Source organism: Protopterus annectens, chromosome 16.part0, assembly GCF_019279795.1.
Source record: "Protopterus annectens isolate FY-2018-M chromosome 16.part0, PAN1.0, whole genome shotgun sequence".
Classification (NCBI taxonomy): domain Eukaryota; kingdom Metazoa; phylum Chordata; order Ceratodontiformes; family Protopteridae; genus Protopterus; species Protopterus annectens.
The window spans coordinates 561492961-561512039 of record NC_056750.1 but is presented as its reverse complement, the minus strand read 5'-3'; the positions used below and the strand labels follow the sequence as shown (position 1 = coordinate 561512039).

The following is a 19079-nucleotide window of genomic DNA, read 5'->3' as shown; positions in this document are numbered from 1 at the left end:
TGGAGCAGTGCACCATGGGATACCTGCTTAGCCCAGCCAATAGAAGACTTCAAGCTAGAAAAGTTTGGCCGAGTCAAAGCCGATATTCGGCTCCGAACCCACGGGTAAGAATGTAGGCGAGATAGGACTACATAACATCTTAAGTTGCATACAACTTCATCCTGGATACTTTACCAAGAAACTCTTTTAACAGACTTAATCTTGTTTGAATAACAGATAAGTAAATAGTTTCTCTATGACCTGTTCCACAAAGAGGTTTGAAATTGGGAAGCACAGGACAATTGATGGTGCATAGGCCCCAAGAGGCAGAGGAACAAATCCTTTCACCCAAACTATTCACAGACTCAAACTCTCTACTTGGTAACAGACTGGCCAGTTGTTCTTGGCTTTTGGGATTTATGCTGACATGATAAAGTCACACAAAGGATACTGCTTTATGATGCCAGGTAAGACCTTTGGTTGGCTGACAGCGGCAGCATTTTGGTGTGCAGAATGCACTCAATTCGAGTGTTTCTCTACTGCAGATGTTACACTTAACCACAGACTCTAGACAAACTTAATCTAAAACTAGCTGGAAGAGTGGAAAAGAAAGCCTTAAGACTGATGAAGAACTAGAATTGTTTGTTCCTAGAAAAATAGACAGAGGGCTTATGCAATATAAGTACATAAAATAGGAAGGGTGCAGTTTGAGAGAAACAATCTGAAAAACGGATATAAGAGGGTAGAGGATGGGGATGCAATTACCAAACTGACAATACCCTCTTCAATCTGGACATAAGGATATATTTCTTCATAGAATGGGTAAAGAATAAATGGAACATTGTACCAATGAAGCTAGTGGACTATAGATGAATTGAAGAATTTTAAAATGTGTGGAAGATACGGATTGTGAAGGATAGCAGCATTATGCTAGATGCATCAAAAATACAGATGAATAGACCACCTTTATCTTTTTTTTTTGCCATCTTGCATGTGTTAATATCATACAACCCTGTAATCCACGTCAACCTGCCACTCATAAGCATCCAAATGTTTTGTGGAACAGCTGGCCACGCACGAGTGTATTTTATCAACCTGAGGGTCTCTCCAAAGGAAATATCCTCAAGAAGAGGTAAAATGAAGACTCATCCTTTTTCTCAATTTTCAAAATAGGGGCCTCAATCTCATCTAACACACTGTTCTGCCACCATGGTGGCAGTAGGGGGGGGGTTGTTCAGGCCTACCACTTAGCCAATTCAAGGCAGGGAAATACATGGAACATTCAGATTTTGAAAAAAATATGAAAGAAGAAGCAAGGCATGAGATGTAATGCTGCCAGCTGCATCAGATTTACTTTGAGTGAATTAAAAAAACAGACAATATGACAAATATATGAGCTCTGAATATGGGTAAAAATATCAAATAGTTACATACACACACCACAACTCACTTTTTCAGAAGCAGAACATTTTATATTTCTTATGAGAGAGAAAACATAATTATGTAAAGATACAGCTTATTGTAACAATGTAATGCTACACACTGATGAGCTTGATTCAGTCCAGGAACATTCCTCAGCACAATTATGCAAAGTGCAGCATATTGCTCAGAACATTAATAAAATAGATGCAATTAGGTTTTTATTAATTACAGATTTGCATTTGAAAAGTCTTTCATTTTACCTAACATTTCATTACTGAGGTTTCATTCATTTCCTGCTACTTTTCTAAGTAACCATTTGAATGCAGAAGGATTTGGTACTAGCCCCAGTAATTCATTATCAACAGATGTTACCTGTTTCTTCTAAACACTTTGCCGTCAGCAATTTGAACAGAAAGTGAGGATGGCTTCATACATTTCACAATAGATGCCTAACAAATTCATACTCCGTTTGCTCTGTAACTGTGACAGAGCTTTAGCATATTAATTATAGCAAAATTTCATTACTGACTGATCCTTTTTTATTTGCTCTTGTACCGGACTTTTAATTCAAGAGTGAACAAAGAAGCAAACCCAGGAACTTTCCCTATGAACTTGTGTCTCACCAGCATCTCAGCAGAAGATACACTAACATCCTGCAGTTCAGTCCCTCTGTATTTCAATAAAGCTAAGTATGACTCTCGCTGATAGTCGTGGTTAATGTTTTATTATCTGTACCATGTTCTTGACCGTTAGATTGTGCACAGTTGAGACTGAACGTAACGTGACATTTTCACAGTGTTTTGAACTCCACACTGGGGTTCTGTGGACTATTATTATATATAATCACATGTAATGTCACGCCTTGAGAGTACAGTTTTCAATGCGCTGATAACACCTCTTCTCATAATATCTGCCGACTTCACGGCCTCTAAACGTTGAATAACGGGAATCACAGTTCAGATGCTGATATAAATGTTTACTTAATAGAGAAACAAAATATGTTTCAGTTTTACTCTTCAAAGAATGAAAACAATCTTTTCCACTCTTATTTCATTGTTTTCCAGGAACCAAGTAAGACACCACAGTTTCTCTTGGCCTGCTGTTGTCATAAGCATTACAAACTCCATTCTGAACATCTTGCTCTATTAGTGCATACATGTGTTGCCAAATCAATGTCACAATCTTTTTTTTTTTTTTTTTTTATAACTGATCATGCCAAAGAGAGAGTCACAAATTATTACATTTATTTCCTTACAGATCTGCCACTATCAGTTTATCAATTTTGAACAGTAAGTTTGTTTGCAAATATTTTTTTTTCTTAAAAGAAAAATAAGGCAGTATTTTTTTATTTTTCTAGCCACCCCTCAGAGCAACAACTTTAAGCACTTTCTTTTTATATCTCTGAAAGTGTTGTACTTCATTTTCATTCATAAGCAACTGTAGAATTACTCAAATAACCTCTGCTTCATCTTCAAGCATCTCCTGAAATTCTGACAAATATCAAGACCTCGGCATATCTTCTATAAGCCTCTATTTTCTAGGCTTACAGTTCACTTTCAAGTCTTTATTTTTATAAAAACAAAGGCAGTAATTGCAACACAGGTAGACCATTCAATATCCAAATGAGAAGCACATTTCTTAGCGAGGAACCTTCACTGCATGTATCCCACAGGGATCAGTACTAAGACTAATCCTCTCTTCAGTTTTTGTTGATCACATAACTGGGCGCTGGGCTGGCAACTTGACACAATGTAAACCTCCACTGCCAATCATGGGTGGACAGGTGATCCGCTGTGGCGACCCCTAACCAGGAAAAGCCGAAAGAAGAAGTTAATAACATAACTGCTAGTATAACTTCAGATGAAATAGTTTTATTTATTTGACATTTGTTAACCGGGTTACTCCAACTGAGCCACAGACCCATTTTCAGTGGAGACCCGAGGAGAAAAGCTCCAATTAGCTCACAATCTTATAAAAATTTAGAAACATAACAAAAATGAACAGTTGTACAGAAGACATAACATGAGGAATATTAGCAACAGTTAACATCATTACATACTGTAGATGAGATAAAAATAAAAGTAACATTAAGATTACAGAACTGGTATAAGATATGAGATGCACTTAATGTATTTGACAGAGACATGGTGCTGACACAATTATTAAATTTTAAATTCACGAATATATTTTGAATATAAAATCCAGAATAAAATGATACAGAATTTCAAGACAGAGAAGAGGAGAAAGAAAGGAGGTGATATAGATTAGATGACTAGAGGATGGGTAAATTATAAAGTTGTCATGCGGGGATCAGTCATGGGCAGGGCCAAGTCCTTAGTAGATAGTTTTTAAGTTTGTGCTTAAACAGGTATTTCTGGGAGATCTGTCTTATATTAAGGGAAGTGTGTTCCAGGCATGGGCTACAGAATACTTGAAGAGGGATTTTCCAATATTCTTTTTAGGTTTGTAGATATCAAGTAGGAGTTTGCTGGTTGTGCAAAGGAGACTATGGGGGTTGTAATAAGATACTATAATAAGATACTAGGTTAGAGATGGAGGGGCAGGAACAGGGGTCATTCAGGATTGAATGGGTAATGTGTAGTTGCTAAAGTAATAGTTGGTTAGCGAATTCAGGCCATTGGACTGCTTCAAGGGCGAGACAGTGATGGGAATTATAAGGGAGACTAGTGGCAAATCTGGGAATTTTATTACAAGTTTGTTCAAGTTTGAAGTAGAGTAGTTTGAGTATTTGTAAGAATGGGGGGCTGCATACATAAGACAAGGTAATAGGATGGACAGGGCTAGGGATATTTTGGAGTAAGGTGTAAGAAACTTCTGATTATGATAGAGTAGACCAAGTTTCTGGTGTGTTTTCTTTATACAATGGTGGATGTGGATGTCATATCTTAATTCATTATCAATAATGACGTCTAGTAGTTTGGTATGGGGTTCGGGTATAACGATAGTACTGTTGAGGGAGATGATGGAAAAGTAGGATTTGTGATGTGCCACTGTTTTAGGAAAGAAGAGAAGGAGTTTAGTTTTTTTAGGATTAAGTATGAGTTGATTGTCAGAAAGCTACGTTTCGACAGAAGAAAAGGAGTTCTGAGTTAGGGATAAGAGATCGGGGATGCTATGTGCAGTGGTAATAAGAGTAGAATCATCATTATATTGGAGTATCATTATATTAATGATTACATCAATGATATTCAATTACACAGTTCTGGCCCATCCTCCACTAACAGAGAAACAGGTGAGTTAGACAGGCCGACAAAGCACTTTCAGTCAGTACTGATACTGCAAAACAATTTTGTTGAAAGTTAAGTGATAAATAAGAGTTTGTACTCTTCCCCACTGTTGTGCCACTGTGGAGTTTTTATAAATAAGTTGGGGAGGGGGTACTTTCACATGGGAATTCAGGAGGGGTTATGTGGTTCCATTTTGTGGTATTATTACCGACAGAAATGTATATATTTATTCAATTTGGTAACCGTAGTGCAGCATTGATTCAAATGGATCTATTTCAGTCTCAGCCCCGACAAATACAAATAACAGCAGACAAGCAAGTTAACAAGAATTATTATGAATACAAACAAAATGTTATTTGAAGATGGCAATTAATCAATAACAATGAATCAATAACAGTAATGATCATAAAGTATGTAGTACGGGGGACAGTAGGAAAGGATGGTTCGAGTAAGGATGGAAGAAGAAGAAGAAGAAAAAGAAGAAGAGACTGAAATAACAAAGGGATCGAGCAAAACGTATAAAAGATAGCAGAAGTAGGGTACGGGCACCCAGAAATGAACTATGTGCAACATACACATGGTGAAGGAGATGCCACCTGTTAGTGCAGGGAAATAATGTGAGGAAGATAAAGGTGCCTGACTGCCGAAGGTGAATGTGGGGAATTGGATGATGTTTCAAGAAGGAAAGCATTTGCAAACTGACTCGAACTTGAGATAATCTTTAAGCTGAGCATGAAATGATAAGATGTGAGGTGTTTAAGATCGGTAGGGAGGGATTCCCAGAATTTGGAGCCTAAGATGGAGAAGCATGGTTAGTGCAATGAAGTCTGGTATTGGGACACAGAAGAAGTGGATCAGAGCAGTTAAGACTTCTTATATTGTCACTGGGGGGGTTCTCTGAAGCTGTTGGTTGGATGCAACAGAAAGACAGAAGTGTTCTTTGAGGAGCTTGTAGAGTTGGGATCCAAGAAGCAGATTGGCATGTTGTTGGACAAGTAACCAGTTGGCTTTATTAAGTGTGATACAATGATGCTCATTTCCAGAGAGTGTAATTGAATGGCTGACACAGTTGCTTATAGTCTGTATGGTGGAGGAGTTATTCTTGGATGCTGATACAACCAGTGGACGTCCATATTCAAGCTGTGCTAGTAAAATGCCTTTGCCTAGGGCATTCCTGGTTAGTCTGAAGAGAAGGTGGGGCACTTTATATGACCAAAATAGGACGGAATTTATTTTCTTCTGTATTTGTTCTAAGTGAAAGTGAAAGTTCAGTGCAGGATCAAGCCACACACCAAGGTATTTGAAAGAGATGGCTTGATAAATGGGGTTGTCAAGATGGTCATGGATGAGAAGTGATTTAGAGCTATTCTGCCATTTAGGGAAGATACCAAACAGCACTATTTTAGTTTTGGAAGTGTTTAGAATTAACTTTTATGTTATTAAGCCAATTAATAACAGAGATGAAGTCAGCCTGTAGTTATTACTGTTTGGCCGAGGATGTCAGGTTTGAGTGAAATAACACCATGTCATTAGCATAACGTAAGAGAGGGAGACAGAGATGTGAGGGACGTCAAGTGGTAGTTTATTAATGAAAAGAGAAAACAGAAAGGGACTCACAATGGAGCCCTGAGGAACTCCTTTAAGTAGAGGAATGGAAGCAGAGAGGGTGTTCTGAAACTGAACAGATGAGTACCCATTGGAAAGATAACGTTAGGGAAGTGTACTATGATCCTCTGAGTGATCTAAAAACTCACTATACATAATAGAGTTGTAAAATAATAAAATCAGTTATGTACAAACATATCATCAGCTAGTATTGATATTAGACACATTTGTATAACTTTCTCCACATACTTTATAAATCACAGACAGTTGCTAACCAACTGAAAGTTTGTTACATGGTCTTCTGCAATCACCTCATCTCTAAGTCTAGGACAGCACTGGCTATATATATCCTCATTCCATGAATATATACTCTCTTCAATATCTGCACTAAATTCAAGTACCAACATCAAAAAACTTTACAAATAAACAGAATCGATTTTTTTTGGTTCATTACCTTTTCACTGAGGTATGAAATAACTTTACTACACCCATTAATATCTCCTGGTCATTTCCCATGTCTCTCTCTTCCTTTCCATTTCCACACTCACCTTTAAACTTCTTTGCAGCCAATACTGTCCTATCAACTCCAACAAGCTATCAATTGTAGCTTCAATTCTGCAAGGCCATTGGTGAAAAAGTTTCAGAACCAGTTATCATATGAAATTAAAAAAAAAAAGAGCATTCCATATTCAGTCAAAAAGGCTAATAACACTCATAAGATAAACTGTGTTGCTTTCATGAAATAATTAAAAATAAAAAATAAAATAATTCATTGTTGCCTCACAGTTACCCACTTTTAAGTCTACTCCTCTTGGGCTTGTCATTTTAGATGTGTAAAATGTGAATGTATAATTGTGCAAAACCAATGATAAGTCTGTCAATAGTTCTGCCCTAATCAGCAGTTATGTATGATGTAGGCTAAGCTAAGATAACCACAATGGATCCTGCAGGAGAGTACAGGGAGATGCTAGACAGCCCATCTGGGTCGCTGAGAAATTTAACTCTTGTGATATTTTTGATTAAGAATTTTTCGGGTATCTCAAACTGGACAAATACTTAAAAATAGTGAATGCTGGAGAGTGCATTCGGTTGAATGACTGTCTTGATAAGGATATATAGTGGGGGAGTATGGCTCCTTTTAACTTACAGGAAATGCCTCTGGAGATTAGACTGGCTAAACAGAATGTTCTATAAGCTATGGTGGAGACTGGTCAAATGACAGTGTGTTGTCAATGTAGGTGCCCTGCTCTCCGGCAACTGGCAGCTTACAGTAGATGTTATCGATATGGAATGAAATTGGGAATTTTAGTTTCCCATACTTAACCACACTGCATTTTTTAGTGTTTAGTCTGATACCATGGCAGGTACACCAAAACATGCCATAGTTAAGTACTTGCTGAAGTATTGGAGTGTCTCTAGGAGAAATACTTGGGGTCCTTAATGTGCAGTTGTCAGAAAATTCAGGTAGCCACAGGCCTTGAACATGCAGCTGAATATTGGGGAAATAGATTGTGAAAAAGAGAGGTCCCAGCACTGAACCATCCAGGACATCAGTAATGACATTCTTACACGTAGATGATTCATTCACTACCTTTACTGCCCAAGTTTTTCTTGACAGCCAACTGGCTATCTATCACACAAAATAAGGATTCGTGCTGAGTAGCCAAGTCACTTGAGGGTGGAAAAGACAGAGACAGATAAATGAGGAGGGAAACAAGAGGTGGGTAGCTGTAACACAGCTTGTTCTCCAAAAAGCAGTGCATGGTAGTGAGGGAGGGATTTTAGTGGTGCACGCAAAACACACTAATCAACTACAAACCAAGACAGACCATGCATTTCTGATATAATTAAATGGAGGTGGATACTGATTTATGATGATGCCTATATGCGCAGCCAACTATTTTTCTGTCAGCTCTTTTGGCAAAAATGGGAAAAGCCCTGACTATGACCAGGTGACCCAAGTCTGACTGGCAGCTTGAGCACCTTCTGGAGCCAATGTGGGGAAAAAGGGAAGTGCTACAGCTTGACCAGCTCACCTCTCCCCAGGGTAGGGAGGGGCAGTACAGTCTCATGACTGAGTTCCTGCCCGGAAACTGCTGACCCTAGAGCTGCACAAGCTTCAAGGAGTGCATGGCTGTCTCGAGGGGTCATGTCATTTATGGAAGTGGGACACATAATCTTGTTGATGTCCACTGCATGCCAAACCCCAGAAGTGTTATTGGGTGTAAGGCATGGGGCTTGAGGTCATAAAAGAAGGAAACCCTGTCTAAGTGATGGTTCCTACCATTCAGCTCTCTCCCTGGTGTATGGGAGGCGAATGGGCCAAATAACCAACAGAAGATCTGATGCTCATCAGGCAACTAGGGCAAAAAGCCCTCCCCCCTCAAAAATATTTGACTTTTTCGGTTTACTTTGATGAAGATAATAATGCAACGACTGATGTGTTTATTGAAAATGTCATAATAAAAAGATAAAGTGAAACAAAAATTCTTAATTTGTGTATTTTGGAATGGCTGACAACATTTCTGCAACACAAGTTCCATGTTATAACCAAAGTAAGATGGTTTGGTCCAATTAAACAAATCATCCATGCTAAGGTTCCAAGTAGGGGAATTAAAGATGCACTTTACTTAACAGCAACAGGAAACAGTAGGAACATACCATGTTTATGACTAAAATGGTAGCATATATGGTATATAACAACCAAGAAGAAAGAAGAGGCTTTCATGGAAAGAAACAGAAAAGTCAGGACTGCCCAAGTATATGCATTTATGGGAACTTTCTTGTTTATCTTACAGGACATAAAGAGTATACTGACACAATACTCTACTTTGAAACTGCATACACTATAAAGTACAGTTGTGTACACTTATCATAAATGTAGATGTTCAAGTGTATTCACTGTTGCAGTCATCACATTTGGGTTATCCCTGCCAGGGTAGCCATAGGCCAGCCTGAATACCAGAGACTTAGTATTTCTGCATCAGCTGCTGTCGCTTGAGGACTGACATCAGGTCGTCAGTAGTATAAAATAAGGCAGCTGATGCCATTACATCAGTTTTTCTTGCCCTAACCTGTCAGGAGCCCCCAAAGTTGGAGGCCAGGTTCTGGTGGAAGAACCCCACCAGTGGAAAATAAATACCAATATGTCCCTTGTAAGGAAAGAGAATAAAGGGGGATGGAGGGAGGGAAACCAGGACTGCAACAGTGAATACACTCAAACATCTACATTTATGGTAAGTGTACACGACTGTACTATGTTCTTCATGTTTCACTGTTGCAGTCATCACATTTGGGTAGATTCCCAAAGCTGAGGAAATGGGTGGAGTCAGTCAAAGAAACTAGGGGCTGGCTAGGATGCCCTGCAAGACTGCAGAGACAAACCCTGCCCTGGATTTGGAGAAGAGAGGCAGGTGGTAATGCTTGGTAAAAGTGTGAACAGATGTCCAGGTGGCAGCCTCCAGGATGTCCCTGGTGGGGACTCCTCTGAGGAAAGCTGCAGAGTTGGAGGCTGTTCTGGTGGAGTGTGTCCTGACCCACTTGGGGAGAGGCTTTCCATGTTGTTTGTAGCAGAAATGGATGCAGTGTGCTATCCATTTGGAAATGCTTTGCTTGGAGATGGCTTTGCCTGCTGCCCCTGTAGCAAAGCTAACCAGCAATTGATCAGACTTTCTGAAGGATTTAGTCCTGTGCAGATAGAATCTGAGCTGTCTGTGCACATCTAGAGAGTGAATAATCTTTCCCCTTATTCTGGGGATTAGGAAAAAAGGTGGGAAAATAAATGGATTGGTTGAAAGCCACCCTGGACACCACCTTGGGCATGAAAGATGGGTTAGTTCTGAGGGATACCCTGTCTGCATGGAAGATGATGAAGGGTTCCACAGCCATGAGTGCTTGTAGCTCAGAAACTCTTCTGGCTGAAGTGATGACCAGAAGGAATGCTGTCTTCCAGGAGAGACATTTTAGCTCTGCAAAAGAAGCTGGTTCGAAAGGGGGCAGGGTGAGCTTTTTCAAGACAAAGTTTAGGTCCCAAGCTGGTGTTGGTGCCCTTCTGGGGGGGGCCTCAATTTGCTAGCCCCTCTGAGGAACTGTTTGATCAAAGGGTGTGAGAAAAGGGACTGCTCAGTGGGAAAATTAGCAGAAATAGCAGAGGCATGAATCTTTATAGAGGAGAAAGAGAGACCACTGTGTAGTAGGTCAGCTAAGCAATCCAGGATGAGAGTGATGGAGGGCTGTTCCGTATTGGCTCCCTTAGCCTGGATCCAGGTGCAGAACCTTTTCCATTTATCTGCATAAGACTTTCTGGTGCTAGGGCATCTGGCCTCATGGATAACATCCAGAACCTGTTTAATGAGGATGGCAGACTGGTTAGGGGTTAGGGAATAAGCCAAGCTGCTAAATTGAGTGTCTGTAACTGGGGATGCATGAATTCCCCTTCCTCAGATTCCAAACCTCCTGACCCAGAGGGAAGATGCCATGGAGGCAGCGGGGACAGGCTGTGCAACAAGGGGTACCAGTGTTGTCAGGGCCAGTCTAGAGCTATAAGAATGGTCCTTGGTTTTTCCTCCCTTATTTTAGCAGTACCCTGGGGGTGAGAGGTAGGGGAGGAAAGGCATAGACTGACAGATTGACCCAGGGGAAGGACAGGACATCCACTTTCCAAGCCATGCAGTGATGCTCTCTGGTGCAGAATTTGCTGTGCTGATGGTTGGTGTGGGAGGCAAAGAGGTCGACCTTTGAGGTTCCCCATTTCTGAGTTATTAGGGTGAATGTACATATGTTGAGTTGCCACTCATGTGGGTCCAGAAGATTTCTGCTTAACTGGTTTGCCAGAGAGTTGAGAGAGCCTGGTAGGAATTGTGCTAACAGGTGTAGTTCTATGGAAGAGGCTGTGTGCCAAAGGGTCATGGCCAGTCTGCATAGAGGGTAGGAGTGAGTCCCTCCCTGCTTGTTGATGTACCACATCACAGCGGTGTTGTCTGTTTTGATCAGGAGTACCCCTGGAGAGAGAAGGGGTTTGAAAGCTATCAAGGTGTGCTGCACAGCCATCATCTCTTTTTGACTGATGTGCAGGGGGATTTGCTGTGAGCTCCATTGGCCCTGTATGCACCTGCTGTCCAGGTGTGCACCCCAAGCGTAGTCTGATGCATCTGTGGTGAGGGTCTGGGCGGTGGGGGGTGGGGAGAAGGGCAGTCCCCTTGTTGTGGGAATATGCTGTTACCCACCAAAGAAAATCCTTTCTGAGGCAGGGAATTATAGGTAGAAGAGTTTCCAGGTCTTGAGAGTGTTCACACCAAAGGCTCTTTAGGTACCATTGAAGTTTCCTCATATGCAGTCTGGCATATGAAATGAGTGGTATGCAAGATGCCATGAACTCCAGAGCTTGCAGAATCTTCCTTGCAGATAGCTGGGGCCTGGTGGCTAGTAGAGTGAAGTAGGCTATCAGGAAAATTTGTTTCACTGGTGTAAGGTTTGCCATCTGGGATGCTGCGTTCAGACTTGCTCCCAGAAAGATTATCCTTTGGGTGGGCACCTGTTTGGATGTCTTTTCGTTGACTGTGTACCATAGGGAGGTTAGTAGGGTCTTTACAAAGGCCAGGTGCTTGAGCAGCTTTGCCTGGCTGTCTGCCTGAATAAGGCAGTCGTCTAAGTATGGGTAAATCTGAATATTTCTTTGTCTGCAAAAGGCAATGGCTGGAGCCAAACATTTTGTGTAAACTCTGGGAGCACTAGATAAGCCAAAGGGAATCGCAGAGAACTGAAAGTGTTGAGATCCTGCCCTGAAGCGGAGATGTTTCTTGCATGATTGCCTGATAGGAATGTGCAGGTAGGCCTCTTTTAGATCTAGGGTGGCTAGCCAAGTGTCCTTGGAGAGCATGAGTAGCAGCTGCTGGAGGGTGAGCATTTTGAATTTTGGGATCACCAGGAAGGTGTTTAGAATGGATAGATTAAGGATGGGGTGCCAGGTGCCCTCTTTTCTGGGCACTAGAAAAAGTCTGGAGTAGAAGCCTTGGCCTATCTGATTTGCAGGAATGTGCTGTACTGCTCTCATAGAGAGCAGGGAAAGGATTTGCTTTTGAGCCTCTGCCCACTGATTTGGAGGTAGATCTGGGAACCCTTTTGGGGATGGAATAGTGTGGAAGGAAAATTTGTATCCCTGAGACACAATGTTCAGAACCCATTGGTCCTTGGTAATGGTGGCCCAGGTGCTTGAGTGAAAGGAGAGTTTTCCTCCTAGGGGTAAGTGAAGGTGGGCAGAGGGAGGGGGTGGAGGAGGTAAGTCATTGTGAGTTCTTACCATAAGGGGGTGGCTTAGTACTCCCTGGTTTTGAAATGGAAGTAGTCCACTGCTTAGATCTCTGCATTCCCTGGGGCTGATGTCTGGGGGGGGGGGGTCTGTTTCCACAGGGCCTAGGTTGGGCCGGTTTACTCGGAGCAGAAAGGACCAGTGCTTGGAGGGACAATGCCTGCTGAACCTAGGGGGCTGGGCCTGTAAGAAATCCTTAACTGTTTGCATAGATTTTGTTTTTTCTTTCATCTTTAAGACCTCTTCTGCCTTAGTGCCAAATAAGTTATCTTTGTATAAGAGGGCATCCAGCAATTTAGATTTGACATGGTCTGGCAGGGGTTGTTCCTTACCTCATCCATGTCTTCTAATGACAGATCCAGTGACTGCTGCCCTGCAAGAAGCTTCTAGGGTGTCAAAACCACAGTGCAATGTGTGTTTAGTTACTTGACTTGCAGAATGAATTAAGTCTTGTAAATCTTTAGATTCTGACCAAGCAGGAAAGGAAGACATTTTTTTTTTGTTTAAGGAGTTCCAAGGTGTGTTGCTGAAATTTCAGCATATGGAACTGACAATTTAGTGCCCTGATAGCAAGAGTAGCTGAGGTGTATACTTTTTTACCCCATCTGTCCAATGCTCGGGAATCCCTGTCTGAGTGGGTGGGATTCTTAGCAGAGGTTGCTTTAATCCCTTTTGGCCCTTGAGAAATGACCTCCGGGTCAGCTGTTGGATTTTTAAAAAGATATCTGTGTCAGCCAGGGACTCTATAGTACCTGTCTGGTTTTCTGGGAGCAGGAGGCAAATTGTTTTATCATGGTGTGGATGGGAGGAGAAATGGCGTAGGGGTTATCCTGAAGGAACAGTATGCAAAGAGTGTTTTGGAGGTGAAGAGTATCGGATAGAGTGATGCTTATGAAGCTGGAAATTGATGGTGTAATGATGAATGTTGTTAGTGCATATGCTCCACAAGTTTGGTGTGCGATGGATGAGAAAGAAAAATTTTGGAGTGAGTTGGATGAAGTGGTGATGACTGTACCCAAGGGTGACAGAGTGGTGATTGGAGCAGATTTCAATGGGCATGTTGGTGAAGGGAACAGAGGGGATGAGGAAGTGATGGGTAGGTATGGTGTTAAGCAAAGGAATGCAGAAGGTCAGATGGTAGTGGATTTTGTGAAAAGGATGGACATGGCTGTGGTGAATACGTATTTTAACAAGAGGGAGGAGCATAGAGTGACATACAAAAGTGGTGGGAGATGCACACAGGTGGATTATATCTTATGTAGAAGGGCCTGTCTGAAGGAGATTGGAGACTGTAAAGTGGTGTCAGGGGGAAAGTGTAGTTAGGCAGCATAGGATGGTGGTTTATATAATGACATTGGTGATCAAGAAGAGAAGGAGGAGTGTAAGGGCAGCACCAAGGATCAAATAGTGGAAATTGAAAAAGGGTAATTGTGAGGTGATGTTCAGGGAAGAGTTAAGACAGGCACTGGGTGGCAGTGAAGAGTTACCAAATAACTGGGTAACTACAGCAGCGCTAGTAAGGGAGATGGCTAGAAAGGTGTTTGCTGTGACATCTGGAAAGAGGAAGGAGGACAAGGAGACCTGGTGGTGGAATGAGGAAGTACAGGAGAGTATACAGAGAAAGAGGTTGGCGAAGAAGTGGGATTGTCAAAGAGATGAAGAAAGTAGACAAGAGTATAAGGAGATGAAGTGCATGGTAAAGAGAGAGGTGGCGAAGGCTAAGGATAAGGCATATGAAGAGTTGTATGAAAGGTTGGACACTAAGGAGGGAGAAAAGGACCTGTACCGACTGGCTAGACAGAGGGACCGAGCTAGGAAAGATGTGCAGCAGGTAAAGGTGATAAAGGATAATGAGGGAAACATACTCACAAGTGAGGCAAGTGTGTTGAGCAGATGGAAGGAGTACTTTGAGGGGCTGATGAATGAAGAGAATGAGAGGGAGAGAAGGCTGGATGATGTGGGGATAGTGAATCAGAAAGTGCAATGGATTAGTAAGGCGGAAGTAAGGATAGCTATGAAGAGGATGAAGAATGGAAAGGCTGTTGGTCCAGATGACATACCTGTGGAAGCATGGAGGTGTTTAGGAGAAATGGTAGTGGAGTTTTTAACTTGATTGTTTAATGAAATCTTGCAAAGTGAGAGGATGCCTGAGGAATGGAGAAAAAATGTTTTGGTACCGATTTTTAAGAATAAGGGTGATGTGCAGAGCTGTAGTAACTACAGAGGGATTAAATTGATCAGTCACAGCATGAAGTTATTGGAAAGAGTAGTGGAAGCTAGGTTAAGAAGGGAGGTGATGATTAGTGATCAGCAGTATGGTTTCATGCTAGGAAAGAGCACTACAGATGCGATGTTTGCTCTGAGAGTGTTGATGGAGAAGTACAGAGAAGGTCAGAAAGAGTTGCATTGTGTCTTTGTAGACTTAGAGAAAGCATATGACAGGGTGCCTGGAGAGGAGTTGGGATACTGTATGAGGAAGTCGGGAGTGTCAGAGAAGTATGTAAGAGTGGTACATGATATGTACGAGGGTAGTGTGACAGCGGTGATGTCTCCGGTGGGAGTGACAGATGAGTTTAAGGTGAAGGTGGGATTATATCAAGGATCAGCTCTGAGCCCTTTCTTACTTGCAATGGTGATGGACAGGTTGACAGACGAGATCAGACAGGAGTCCCAGTGGACTATGATGTTTGCAGATGACATTGTGATCTGTAGTGAGAGTAGGGAACAGGTGGAGGAGACCCTGGAGAGGTGGAGATATGTTCTAGAAAGAAGAGGAATGAAGGTCAGCAGGACTAAGACAGAATATATGTGTGTGAATGACAGAGAAGATAGAGGAATGGTGAGGATGCAGGGAGTACAGGTGGTGAAGGTGGATGAGTTTAAATACTTGGGATCAACAGTTCAGAGTAACGGTGAGTGTGGAAGAGAGGTGAAGAAAAGAGTACAGGCAGGATGGAGTGGGTGGAAAAGAGTGTCAGGAGTGATTTGTGACAGACGAGTACCAGTAAGAGTGAAAGGGAAGGTCTGCAAGAGGGTAGTGAGACCAGCTGTGTTATACGGGTTGGAGACAGTAGCACTGACAAAAAGGCAGGAGTCAGAGCTGGACATGGCAGAGTTAAAGATGTTAAGATTTACACTGGGTGTGATGAGGGTGGACAGGATTAGGAATACGTGTATTAGAGGGTCAGCCCAGGTTGGAAGGTTTGGAGACAAAGCCAGTGAGGCAAGATTACATTGGTTTGGACATGTGCTGAGGAGGGATGCAGAGAATATTGGGAAAAAGATGTTACGGATGAAGCTGCCAGGTAACAGGAAAAGAGGAAGGCCTAAGATAAAGTTTATGGATGTGGTGAGAGAGGACATGCAGGTGGTTGGTGTGACACAGCAAGATGCAGAGGACAGGAAGAAATGGAAACAGATGATCCACTGTGGCGACCCCTAACGGGAGCAGCTGAAAGAAGAAGAGGAGGAGGTAGGGCATCAGGAGTCAAGCTGGATTAGACGAAAACATCCTCCACAACATCCAGGACTGCGGGGCTGGCCAAGTATCTGTGTTGCGGAAGATCTAGTAATTCCCAGAGTCTGTTTTTAGACTGAAGGTAGTCCTGACTCTCCCATTGGAAATGCTCCCTTAAAGTATGCAGGGTTTCCCCAGAGGAAAAATCCTCTGGGGGAGAGGCTGAAGGAATGCATCAGAATCCTCATAAGTGGAGAAGGATTGCATGTCTTCATAGTCTGATGCATCAGATTCATCTGAGGTTTGTCCAGACAAAACTACAGGGGACAGATCTCTTTTCCTTTTGGAGGGGTTAACTTAGCTTCCCTGATCAGTATGATAAGGTCTTCCACCATTTTATGCATTTGAGACTAAGGCAAGGTAGCAGGTGCCTGAGAGTGGGTCGTTGGTTTCTTGGGTGTGGTTCGAACACTAGGCCTAAGAAACTCGGTCGTTTTTGAAAGAACGGTAGTCGCAAAAGAGGACGTTGGTTTGTGTCGAGATTCGGTAGTGCGAAGGACTTCCTCAGAAGCCGGTGCCTGCTCAGTAGCTCTGGACCCATCCAAGGTAGAGATGACTGCAGGATTTTTAGTCGAAGAAGAGTTTTGCGGGATACTGGACTCCAAAAGGGTCTCGGTAGTCGCCTGCGAATCAACTGAAGTGGGCATCAGGGGCTGCGAAGGTGCCTCACTGAGTACAGGAGGACTGGCGACTAGATTAATAGAAATGTCATCGGTAGGTTTGGACATGTGTGTCTCTGTCTTTATCTTTACATTTTTTCAGAAGATCTTCAGTTGGATGGCTTACCGCAGCCATATTGGAATTTGAGGACTGTAAACGAAAATATCTGGCTACAATAAGGGCCCGACGATGGATAGTTTTGGCATTAAACAAAGCACAGAAGCGACAATGGGGGACATCGTGGTCTGGGCCTAAACAAGTGATGCAGTAAGAGTGGAAGTCTTGGTGTGGTATTTGCTTTCTACAGGCGAGACAATTATTAACTTTTTCTGACATCGGTTAGTGCACGAAAAAAGGATCCCCAATGGGGTACTTTGCTTTAGAAGACTTTAACTTCAATTCGGTAGACGAAAACTCAGGTAACGTCTGACCGGCACTCGTGCGAACTGCTTCTGCTTCGGGCTCCACGGCAAGAAAGACTAATGTAATAGCATTGGCTGCCTGATGAACTGACGTCAGTCCTCAAGGGACAGCAATCAACGGAGAAATACTAAGTCTCTGGTATTCGGGCCAGCCGAGGGCTACCCTGGCAGGAATAACCCAAATATGATGACTGCAACAGTGAAACACGAAGAACATCAGCAGGTCATCAGTGTAGTGTGCTGTACATATAAATTCATAGGTCCTTATTAAGCATGCAGTCCTTGGGGACTATTAAAAGCCTAGCCCAAGTTTCCAGTTGCCCACATGTACTGTCTGGTTAAGTGACTTGTTCAAGGTTGCAGATATATGAGGGCTGAAGTAATGAAACCCTGTACCACATGAACTACAGCTCACAGCCTTAATCCTCTATACTGTTATTTGATAAAAGTGCTAAATTTCTTTATTTATTTATTATTTAAAGAAATGGGTACAATACAGTTAAGAAGAGATCCTTTTAAAACAGCTCTAGCACTTAATATATAAAAATAAAATTCTTTCTGTAGCAAGTTTTAACACGGATATCAAGTCTGTTGCTAAAAAGTCTGTTGCTAAAGACAGTCTATGTGACTTAACCTAACAAAAGTTATAACTTAACACATCTTTTCCATTAAAACCATCCTATCAATTTTTTTAAGCAAAATGTGGAATAACTCATTGCTGCAGGACAGCAGGATGGGTGTGACCCTATGCCTGGATCTTTGATGCTATGCACGCATCTTAAGACTGATCACAACTCCCACCACTTTAAAAGTATAATTCTGAGACAGTATGCAAGATGGAGACATTTACAGAGAAATCACCATTATTTCGAATGTCAGGTTAAATTCTTCCAAAAGAACATACCACTGTCAGAATAAATGCACTATAAATTAAGCCAAGCAGGGATCAGTAGACAAAACATCTTTTGGCAGAGATTGCTACAACACAGGTCTCAAACAGTGGTGTACAAATATGTAGTACTGGTGGTGGGTGGATGCACAGAACTGAAGAACAAGTGCTGTTTATTTTCAGCTTACCATATACGATTACAGCTCTGGCCTGTAATGGTTTCCAAAAGCTAATGGCATGCAATAATTAAAAAAGGCATATACAAGACAGAGTTAGAGGTAGGCCATTTCACATGTATTAGAGGACACTGTAACAGAGCTTTGCACACAGAAAAGCAGTAAAGCTAAGGGACTGATTATTGATAGCTTAAATGCTACTGATTTTTCAAAGCTTGTCTGGATAGCTATACTGGGAAATAAAATCAGGTATCTAGAAAGATGGAACAAATCAGGTTACATGAAAGTTTCCTCTATATTTGAATGTGTGTAAGCATATAATAATGCCTTACCACCGAGTACATTTCAGGTCCTCATGCTGCTCAAAACTTGCTGAGTATAACTGAATTTAGCTGTTCTTCTCAGCTACAATCTGGTTACATCTCACAAGACAAAGAACGTAAAACAAAGCTATAGGATATAGAACTCAAAATACATTACAGTTTAATTCCGCATGTAACACGTACACTTTATATGTGGTTGGTGTCCTATCAGGTACAGAGAAGGCCTATGCAGAAGTTAAATGTATCTTTTTTGTACACCTATTTAATATGCAGCCATTTCTGTCTCACCTGATGTGCATTAGGTTAGCATCCATACTCCATGGCTCCTTTGGTGTGACTGGAATTGGAATTCCATGTTTCTGAAAAATACGAACAGAACAAGCATTCAGTATCATGACAATTATATGAATCAAATACAGGATCTTTAGTCTGAACAAGCTGAAATGTAACAATATGACAATATTATTCTAGTATTATTGATTTAGCTCTAAAACACAACTAGAGTTATGTTCTTGTAAATCCCCCATAACC

At 41.8% G+C, this 19079-nt stretch overlaps 1 protein-coding gene across 1 annotated transcript in view; it reads right to left on the bottom strand.

Moving 5' to 3' along the window:
- The window catches only part of ASS1 (argininosuccinate synthase 1), a 681159-nt gene that overhangs the window by 389101 nt on the left and 272979 nt on the right, over positions 1-19079 (bottom strand). Inside the window, exon 8 of the mRNA XM_044057968.1 lies at positions 18837-18907. Within this exon, the coding sequence (XP_043913903.1) occupies positions 18837-18907 (71 nt within the window). The remainder of the gene's footprint in view (positions 1-18836; positions 18908-19079) is intronic.